At 35.7% G+C, this 11644-nt stretch overlaps 1 protein-coding gene across 1 annotated transcript; it reads right to left on the reverse strand.

Annotated features, from left to right (window-relative positions):
- Nucleotides 1–9907: 9907 nt before the first annotated feature.
- Nucleotides 9908–11020, reverse strand: LOC144433831 (somatostatin receptor type 5-like). Its single transcript, XM_078122209.1, has one exon. The coding sequence runs from the start codon at nucleotides 11018–11020 to the stop codon at nucleotides 9908–9910; it is 1113 nt and encodes a 370-aa protein (XP_077978335.1).
- Nucleotides 11021–11644: the final 624 nt, after the last annotated feature.

An 11644-nucleotide genomic window follows, 5' to 3' on the forward strand; every position in this document is an offset into this window, starting at 1 on the left:
GCATTTCACAAACATGTCGTCTAGCAAATTAGCGATAGTGAATGTGAGCATTTTGAATCACCTTTAAGCATTAAGCACGTGTAGTATTCTACGAATACTGATCGAAGAAACATACGTAAATTACCACTATTGAACTAGACATTGAGGCATATTTTATAAACAATAATTCAATGGCTTAATGTGGTATAGCTACTAACATGTAGAGGAAACTCCGTCATGTCACCAAACATATACTGGCAATGCTAGAAAACGATGCGACGTACAATTAGCAGGCATGCTTTCACATAGAAATTGTGCTAAAATTGTAATTATTCGAAACAATCTAGATTTAACAAAGTACAGTGCTACTTCGAGTTGTACTGAATGCGACTGTGATTTAATTAAAAGTATAAATTTTGTAAGCCATCCGAACAAGAACAGTTTATAGACTCTGATTTGGTCCACTTTTAAATAACGTACTATGCAATATCATAAACGTAGAATGATGCGGAATCACTTTGATAAATACATGGCACTGCGTTGCCACAATAATTTTCGTTCATCTCCAGATAGTAATAATACATTTAATCAAAGTATAACCTTGCAAACTTTCAGTTTCCAATTCGAATTTGGTCGTTTGTGATAGCAGTGACTCGTGTAGGCATATATTTGTTACTTAGTGAACTGCATGACGATACGGCAGCTTTTCACGTCATCCCCAGTGGATACTTGCTTTACGTGGATAGTGTTATATAACGTTGTATTCTGTCTGTCCAAGTATGTATTAATTAGTATATTCCGCTATTCTCACAATCTATCTAAAACTTTATATATGTTTTTTGCACTTAAATATTGATATTAAATATAAAGATAGAACTGCATGCATGAATAAATATTTGAATGGGCCTTATCCATTAGGTACACTACATGTTCCAAGGCACGGCACACTGTTAATTGAGTGAATATATGATCAGATATCTAGAAGTATATCAATGAGTTTTGAGAGAACTAGAATGTATATCGTTACTTACTGAATAATTAAAGTTTTGTCAAGAAGAGGTGTCAATTGATATTTTACCCTGGATATATTAATATATATATTACAGGTAGTCATGACGGACGTACATACATACATACATACATACATACAAAAAGGGTCATTTTAAGGTGTTTGCAGACGCTTTTGAAAAAGTTTTAAAACCAGAATGCATTTCACAAACATGTCGTCTAGCAAATTAGCGATAGTGAATGTGAGCATTTTGAATCACCTTTAAGCATTAAGCACGTGTAGTATTCTACGAATACTGATCGAAGAAACATACGTAAATTACCACTATTGAACTAGACATTGAGGCATATTTTATAAACAATAATTCAATGGCTTAATGTGGTATAGCTACTAACATGTAGAGGAAACTCCGTCATGTCACCAAACATATACTGGCAATGCTAGAAAACGATGCGACGTACAATTAGCAGGCATGCTTTCACATAGAAATTGTGCTAAAATTGTAATTATTCGAAACAATCTAGATTTAACAAAGTACAGTGCTACTTCGAGTTGTACTGAATGCGACTGTGATTTAATTAAAAGTATAAATTTTGTAAGCCATCCGAACAAGAACAGTTTATAGACTCTGATTTGGTCCACTTTTAAATAACGTACTATGCAATATCATAAACGTAGAATGATGCGGAATCACTTTGATAAATACATGGCACTGCGTTGCCACAATAATTTTCGTTCATCTCCAGATAGTAATAATACATTTAATCAAAGTATAACCTTGCAAACTTTCAGTTTCCAATTCGAATTTGGTCGTTTGTGATAGCAGTGACTCGTGTAGGCATATATTTGTTACTTAGTGAACTGCATGACGATACGGCAGCTTTTCACGTCATCCCCAGTGGATACTTGCTTTACGTGGATAGTGTTATATAACGTTGTATTCTGTCTGTCCAAGTATGTATTAATTAGTATATTCCGCTATTCTCACAATCTATCTAAAACTTTATATATGTTTTTTGCACTTAAATATTGATATTAAATATAAAGATAGAACTGCATGCATGAATAAATATTTGAATGGGCCTTATCCATTAGGTACACTACATGTTCCAAGGCACGGCACACTGTTAATTGAGTGAATATATGATCAGATATCTAGAAGTATATCAATGAGTTTTGAGAGAACTAGAATGTATATCGTTACTTACTGAATAATTAAAGTTTTGTCAAGAAGAGGTGTCAATTGATATTTTACCCTGGATATATTAATATATATATTACAGGTAGTCATGACGGACGTACATACATACATACATACATACATACATACATACATACATACATACATACATACATACATACATACACACAAACAAACACATGCATGCATACATACATACATACATACATACATACATACATACATACATACATACATACATACACACACACACATACACACATACACACATACACACATACATACATACATACATACATACATACATACATACACATGCATGCATACATACATACATACATACATACATGCATGCATCCATCCATCCATCCATCCATCCATACATACATACATACATACATACATACATACATACATACATACACACAAACACATACATACATACATACATACATACATACATACATACATACATACATACAAATAAGACAAAACAATTTCACTAACGTGTCACCTTTCGCACGATTGGAATGAATGACAATGACAGGGTTAAAATGGACTCTCGAACAATCAAAATGGATAATATTTGGGGACAAAATGAAGATATAAGGAAATTAGACAATTCGATACATCTGTTTGACTCAGAACTACGAAGTCAAAACTGTTTTTGTAACTCACATAGTTATACCTATCACGTACACGACATTCCTCTGATGCAACTCCTACTTTAATAAAAGATGTCTCCTGAAAGGGCTGTCGCTCTTGAAGATGGATTACTCATAGATATACATACAGACAGTATCATTCTTTTTAATATTCCCAGTCGTTGCTCTTTCCTGAGTTTGGTCCCTTGGGTAAAGCCGTCAGATGGAGCCGTTTCCATGTACTGATTACGATTTTTGCCTCGGTACATGATCATGAAGAACACTATAGAATTAGAATACAACCTCAAACGATTGTTTTACATCATTTACACAAGTGTAGAAACGAGTTAGCCAGGTAAACCATCCCATAACATACATTACGACATGTTGAACTACTCAAACCCGTAAAGGTTACTAAATACTTTTAATGTGAATGCCGACTCTATAAATGTTGGACTCTGGCTTCAACAGAGAACCTAGCACTAACAAGTGCATTCTACTCGTCTGTTCGTGAGAACTGTTGCTGACAATGTATGCCATTAACCAGTGGGCAGATATTCAAAAGTCTATTACTTAGAATTTCGATTTATAGGGAGGGGGAACTGTTTCAGTGTCAATTTGAGAAAACCAACCCCCAAATGGTGGACACGTATCATTCAATGCCAATCGATCACAGCGATGGCTGACCGGGGATGGGTGGGGTATTAGTAAAAGGGAAGTTTCTCTGACGTTTCTGTGAAGTTATTGAGGTACTCGTTATGTTTGAAGGATATTTAAGCTCTCCAATAGGCGATATGGTATGCTGATCATCTGCTGACGAAAGGGCGGTGGGCAGCTTCAATGGCATATTGTAAAATATCGGGAGGGGAGGGGGGGCTTTAGTTTTCTCTCTAAATATTAATTAGATCTAAATCCATTAAGACATGTTCTATTGAAACCTTATAAACCACACAATGCTGGTAAATTGCCACGTAATTATATTTCGGAGTATCAGCTGAGAGATGTCTGGAATGCGATGAATCATGAAGGATAGGTCGCGAAAAAAGGTGTTAGTTAGAAAAAAGCTTAGATATGGATAAAGACATTTTAAAGTCTCGTGGCATTTATCAAAGATCCGTACTTGTTATGATTTAACCGATAAAAAAATGAATCATTAGCAAGACTGCTAGGTACGCACCTGTTATCATACATCTATCTCGCCCTGTGGCGTTATGATCAGTCGATCGTGTCGTTCTCTGCTAATGCAATGTCACTTCAAAAAACGACAATGATCGATCTGTTCTCTGTTCCACATGTCAGAGACCCCTTTCTCATTAAAACCTAACACGTGTTTAGATATTAGAGGCTGACACACATAATTCTTTGAATCATAAAAAATGGCGCAACTTATAATTAATCACAAACGAAGTGACTAGTCAATTCCACTTTCCCATATACACAAGTAACGTAATCAGCATAAATGGAAAGTCATCATTATACCTTACTACTCGTAAGTTGGCTGGTACAAGCTTCAATTAATAGATTATTTCGTGATTAATTTTCTTAACAGTATAGTACACAACTGTGTAATGTCAGCACTTCATTACGGCTTCCTGTCTGTTAGCTTTTAAAAGGCCACTTAGCAACGTCGCAACTGTGCATGTGTCATGTGATATGATGATCTGAGATGACCCCTCAGTGATTGATAGTGTTAGTACCGACAATCAACCTAATGCATGCACCAATTACTCGGTTGCCACTTCCAAGAGCCTGTATAAGTCATCCGTTTAGAACGCATCAAAAGAACGCATCCTGTTTTTTGCAAATATCGTAGCAGGGATGTTATAATAAAACAATTTGTAAATGACAAATTATCGAAATAGCATACATAAAATAGATATATGGTTGGCGGGAACACACTTTATATGTCAGTGACCAATAACGCTGTCAAAGAGAAATGAAGATATAAAATGTTTGCATTAACCAAAACTGACATTTTGTCGCAAGAGAATGTGAAGGATGCTGCCTTTAGGCGAAAGGGTTTCAAAAAATAATATCTTTGTATACAATATTATTATTGTGGGGGGGGGGGGGGGCGTTGCACGAGTATTGTTATTTCACAGACCAAGGGAGTATTTAAACATTCTCGAACATCTAATAAGCACTCAGCATTTGCCATCACTGGAAATCGGTATAAGGCCAAATAAAAAAAGATAATGTGTCTCCGATAGCCCGACCGACCCTAGTTTTAGCCCCCAACCATAAACATTTTTTGCATGCAAAAAGTTACAATGGTAACAATTTACTTCTATTTTCGTGTACACCTCCATGCCCATGCCTCAGCTGTGCTCACTTTTTAAATACAAATCGTATTCAATAAAGAACCCAGGCCGTTCTAAAATATAACAGTACAGTCTGCATAATGTGTTCGTCTACTTAACTTATACTTGTCTTCATTTACTTCTTTTACATCTCATCAAACTCTCTCAGAAGTATTGTGACCGACAAGTATCTTATCTTGGGATTGAAGTGATTTATAGAAATAAAGTAAAAAATAAAATAGAATTTCGACCTACCTACCCGATTTTATGAAGTTATGTTATCGGAAATAACCTATTTTTTATTTTGCCCAATTAAAAGGCTATTTCACTGTCTAGTGATATCTACGTATGCGTCATCACATGTTAGTAATCAATGGACAATTATTAATAACATTACCTACGGTTGGGAGAACACGGTACGACTAATATAGAGTAATATCAATATTGAATGTGATAGTAGTAATTATCCAACATGTTCAAATAAGTGACACGAGAAATAAGTTTACACGAGATCAATGATGCTAGTACCTTGAACGTTAATTTCAGTTGGGAATCATTTGAAGTGATAAATACATGTATGAGTTTTAGCTAGTTCTGACTTCAAAGTGACACAGCCTGTACTTGTTAGGTTAAACTCAGTGTACAGAATACCAATAACATACACACGGAAATGTTTATATGGCGCCATATAGGTGCAGGCTTAAATATGCACAAAATGGCTGCGTAACGAAGTGCTTGCAATTTCTGATTTTTTGGGGGATATCCAAAAATGTGTCACAATGTCATGATAAATGGCATATGTGAGTATCTGATGAGAAATATGCCAATTTTATGTTTATGTTTATATTTGCTTACTCTGCTGTATAGCCGCCTGCCAAAATATAAACACATTTAATTTATACACTGTAATTGATAGACATAATTTAACGTGTTAGAATTCCACAAAGTTACGTACTGTGCAATTTTTCAATTGGCTCGTGTGTGTACATCTGTTATCACTGCAGTTAATTGTCAGTCGTCTTTTAAATGTATGGAATTACTTTTGCTTTCATCGCTGTCTCTGATACTGTCTGCATGTCTGCATGTCCGCCCATTCGTCTGCTTGTCTACGTCCCTCAAGGTCTAGCAGAATCTCATTTCATCCTAGTCCAACATGAGTTTTTTTTTAATTATTTTTAATTACCTGTAACAAAAAAGGCAACAAAAAAGAAGCTATACCACATGCACTACTTTGCAGTCATTTTGATTTTCAGATTGCATATGTTGCTTAAAAAATCAAACGTGCTAATGGCTTGACTAATTCTCGTATTGAATGTAATTGTATAAAGCACAGCTGCAGGGTTTATTTATATCTAAATAATCATCTAATACAGTATGAATAGAAAACAGCAAACATGAAGAACGATGAAACAGAATTTCGGTTTTCAATATCGATGATCGTGATTACTGAAAATGAGGTTCCATTCCGATAGAGATCTCTGATCATTTTTTTTAATCCGATATGTAAGATTTATAAGTCCTTTAAGCGAGAGTTGAGATAATGATCTTTCTGCAATCATATTTTCGTAATTGCTACCAGCATATCTATGCATACAACTGATGCAACCACTCATACACACATTTTCATAAGATGGGAAACATAAAAGATGACTCTAATATGAGTTCGTTTAGGAATAATATCCGTTGAACATTTATTCATCCGATTCGATATATCTTTCAATACATCAAAACTAATAACATTTATTCTGACCATCTATAAACATATACACTATACTCCTTTGTAAAATGTGCCCAATGACTGAAGGCAGTTACTGCCATAAAACTTTGAAACCATGCATAACAAATTGAAACTAGAAACTAGAGTAAGCTTTCAACGTTTGGGCAACTATTACATGAAAATCGTGCTGAACATTAAACATGATTTTAAAGTGAACAGTATTTCTTGCATTGAAATAAATAATGCGATACCAATAAGTGATCAAAATTCAAAATGGAAATGCTTCCGTATCTATCGTAAAATACTTACTTGGGATATTCAAAGTCTGTATACTGATTACTATGCCTACGGGAGTTAAAATAAATGTACATAAACCTATGTTTTATATTATGTTGATATACTTAGTACCATCTAAGAAATACGCAATTACTTATTCCACGTACATTGTTGAACACAGGGTAGACAGGATAAAGATCGCTTAGGTATCTGTAAACTAGATGCAATTCATCAGATCTGAAAAAAGACAAATCTCCAATCAATTTACAACGGGAGTACTCGTATACAATCTATCAATAAGCTGGCATCAGGATTTATTCAAAGCTTAGACACGTATATGTATATAAACACATCATAATGTTATAGGTCATGCCGTCACTAGATAAAATGTTGCTGTATTAGCCACAGTTGACTTTCACTATATAAGACACAGTTATTACAGTTATCATGTAGAGATACGAATAATATTAAAAGGTGGATGAAACACAGATCAATATTCATAAACTTTTGTATTAAAATTGTGCATCTACAGTATTTTGCAAGGGTATTCGGTTCTGCCTACCACTCACTGTCTCTATTGATATTTATATCAATACTGATGCCATATTTCATTACTTCAGATTATGTCAGTCATTAGACCATACTGTTATGTTTATTTAAATGTATAGTGCAGTGCAGAAATTGTCATAACGATATGACTAGTTTTAATACTAGAAAGGGAGGGAGGATGTACTTTACAAAATGTAATATATTCCACCATTAATTTCATTATATCATAAGTCGGTATCTTGTACTACGCAAGGGTAAACTTACACTCTAGAAAATCAGTATCAACAATTGCATCACTTAATGACATAAACTGGCTATCGATCACATTGTCATGGTTATGCATGATTTAGAATTACGTAGCGTGCTGTTAAAACTAAGCTATCCATCAAAGGCAATTTTGATAAGGCAAAATAAAAAATAGTGTGTTTCCGATAACCTGACCGGCCCTAGTTTAAGCTTTCGCCCCCCCCCCCCCCGGACCTAAACATCTTCTTGCATGCAAACACTGGTAAAAGTAATAATTTAATTCTATTTCCGTGTACATCTTCATGTCCTTGCCTCATATTTGGTCACTTTTTACTTACAAAATCGTATTCCAGAGAGAAACAAGGTCTGTTTAGACTATAACAGTACAGTCTGCATAACGTGTTCATCTACTTAACTTATAATGTCTTCATTTACTTCTTTTACAACTCATCAAACTCACTTGGAAGTATTGTAACCGACGAGTATCTTATCATGGGGTGGAAGTAATTTTTAAAACTATAAATTAAATTAAAATAAAATAACATTCCAACCTACCTACCCTATTTTTCTGAAGTCATGTTATCGGAAACAATTTTTTTTTAAAAATATTTTGCCTAACGGTGAAGACGCCGACAGCATCTAAACCAATGATATACAGGTTATCCAGGTGGGTCTTCACACTTATAGACGCTCATGCGTACAATGACTTTGGCTTACTTGGTCATTTCAATGAGCTATATGTACTTGCAATTGACGCGTTCGTACACTCCAAATGATCTAAAGAATTTCAATAATTAAGATAAAACACTCCTTTAGCATCATCACCACAGAATAAATCAAAATCTAATAACACTTATATGTCTATATCATGAATACACGTTGTAAACCAGGTCATATAGGGTCTCTCAGGAGATAAGTTGCTTATTGAGACGTAATACGAATGATAGCTACAACGGAGTTCAAATTTATGTGTTCAAATGTTTCAATCTCCAGATGGATTGGTAACCAGATTGTGAATGGACGTAAATAATTCTCTTCGAGTGGTAACGAACATTGACGAATGTCACACTCGATCAACTTGTATCGCTGAGGATTAACGGGGTTAATGCCCACACTATCATTAATGAATACACCCTTTCTGTCTGCAATATGAAGCCGTTGGTGTTGTTTGAGATGTAATGAGACAGTGACAGTTATATGTTATGGTATCAAAGTAGGTGTTAATTTAATTGATTATATTGACTGCTTGTACTGTTACAGCACAGGAAAGCTCATGAAGGCAGGAGAAAATAGTTCGGTATCAGCTTTAGCTGCATCATCGATTCCGTTCCACCAACATTCTTGGATGAGGATACAGAGAGGGAAAATGTTTTATGTTTTGCTGTAGTGCTTTGGGTCATTGACGATGTGTATTGTACATGAAGGCTGTTAATTTGTAAGTTAAACACGTATAGCATCTCATGTCATTTGAATTTGAGAATTAATGAACGGCAAGGGTGAGTTAAATACAGAAACAAATCGTTGTACATTTTGTGAGGATGTCAGTATGTCTTCATAAACTACCGTTTTGCTAATTAATGGACTACCGCAAAGGCTAAATATATCGTTTATCGTGACCCAGCAGTTGTGGCTTAGAGAAAGTACATACATATTAAGGTAATTTTCAGACATAAGGTAACGTTCGGTCTTCTAATGGGTGTGACACTTTCAAAATGTGACTACCATTGTGAATAATCAAGTACATTATATAAACTTTTTCATTAAATGGAGTCGAAGTAAACGTTCACTAATGAAGAAGGTTCGTAAAATATTACTTAATCGATTTTAAGTCAATGTACGACAGCTGTAGTTTCTTCTTGTCAAATCGTAAGTCCATTTGCCATCTTGACACGAGAGAAGTGTTTATCGACCAATGTTGCAAAGTGTACACCTGTCACTTTGCCTTTAGGAACACTAGTTTGTATATAGATTTAGAGTACTCCCTGCTTACATCGAAGATGTTCTTTTACTAGACAGGCCAGAATCTTTGGAGGTGGCGTATCTCTTGTTTGGTACATCTGACGTGTTATTCGCGCACGACTTCTCGTCCACTGAACGTGCCAATGTGTATTGATACGTTTTTTCTGACCGTGAATCCTCGTCTGACGTCTTTCCGATGCACGATAAAAATGCCTTTCTAAAGGCTTTTCGGTATCTCTTGCTCATGATATTAAACAGGATTGGATTGGCAGCCGAGTGAACCATGAGAGGAAATATTGAAATGTTAATGATACAGTTCTGGGTCGCTGCTGACACAACCGGGTGTCCAAATCCTTGGAAAAGTAGAAAAACGAAAGCTATGATTTTAGGAAATAGGCAGATGAAATATATCACTGTTGTTAATACGCATAGTCTTACGACCGATTTCTCGTGGTTTGGGGCTTTAGTGTGACAATCGTTGACTTTTCTCATTGCCTTGGATGCTTTCATGAAGTGATATGCTGTGAGGCTGTACAACACTGTCACCATACAAAGACTGACGCCACACACAATGATGAATAGAATTACTATGGCTATGTAGATTTGTGCAGAAGAACCAACGTGACATTCGACGGCTGACGGAATCTTGATCAGAATCGCTAAAATCCACATCAAACCACTGAAGAAACGGGTTTTACCCTTGGTACAAAGTTGCCGTATACGAAATGGTTGTGAGATAGCAATGTAGCGCTCGAAACTAATGAAGGCAACGCAGAAAGTTGAAGTCAGGATCGCAACATCAACTACCATACCGGTAAGACAGCGTACATCCGAGTTGATCATAAAGACACACGTATTATTTTCACTCGCTAGTAGACACATGTAGATGATCCATAGACACAGTAAGTATAACAGATCAGCTCCTGCTAGGTTAACCAAATAATAGTTTGTGATAGTTTGCATTGACTTAACACGCATCACTACGAACATGAATGAAATGTTCCCAATAATGCCAATCGTTCCTAGGGACACTCCGAGGATGAAAAACACCATTGGGTCTGCACCACAAGCATACTGCGGTATGTATAACGTTTCGTTGTCCGGGGTCGAATTCGTGAAGCTGTTGTTTGCTTCCATCATGTCTCCGTCTGTTGCAGTCGTGTAAGCAAGTAAGCATACTGTAAAACCTGTCGTACTTATATACCCTTCAAACACTTGCGCAATGGTAATATTGCTACACACGGTTCATAAAATTGCGCCCCCAGTTGCTTCTCTGTGGTATTAATCATGACGACAAAGTTGACAAATTTTCAGGCTTGAACAAAACTAAAGTTGTTTCACGTACTTAATTGTTTGGGTCTCCTTGTGGCAAACTGAGTACAACTTGGTAGCAATTTAGTAATTACAACAATCTGTGTGACTTCACACGCTTTGGTGTTGTTTTCTCAGGCGTAAAACAGATGCGATGCTCAGAAACAGATCGCATATCAGCTGACATGTTACGCCTTCGATCTTTCCATACCTTCAGAATTTATTCTTCTTATTTATGGTCGGTCAATCATTCAAAAAAAAAACCCACAGTAACTGATGTAACCTCTGCCTGTATGTTACAATGATTCTATTTAAATATGCTCACGTCAGCTAAATTAATTAATGCATTGGGGTAATAGTAGAACGTATAGATCAGATATTCCTTTTAAATCATGACAAATAAACATCAGTGTCATACATGAGTTACTTGGGAAACATATACGTGGGGACAGT

Source organism: Glandiceps talaboti, chromosome 1 (assembly GCF_964340395.1).
Source record: "Glandiceps talaboti chromosome 1, keGlaTala1.1, whole genome shotgun sequence".
NCBI lineage: Eukaryota > Metazoa > Hemichordata > Enteropneusta > Spengelidae > Glandiceps > Glandiceps talaboti.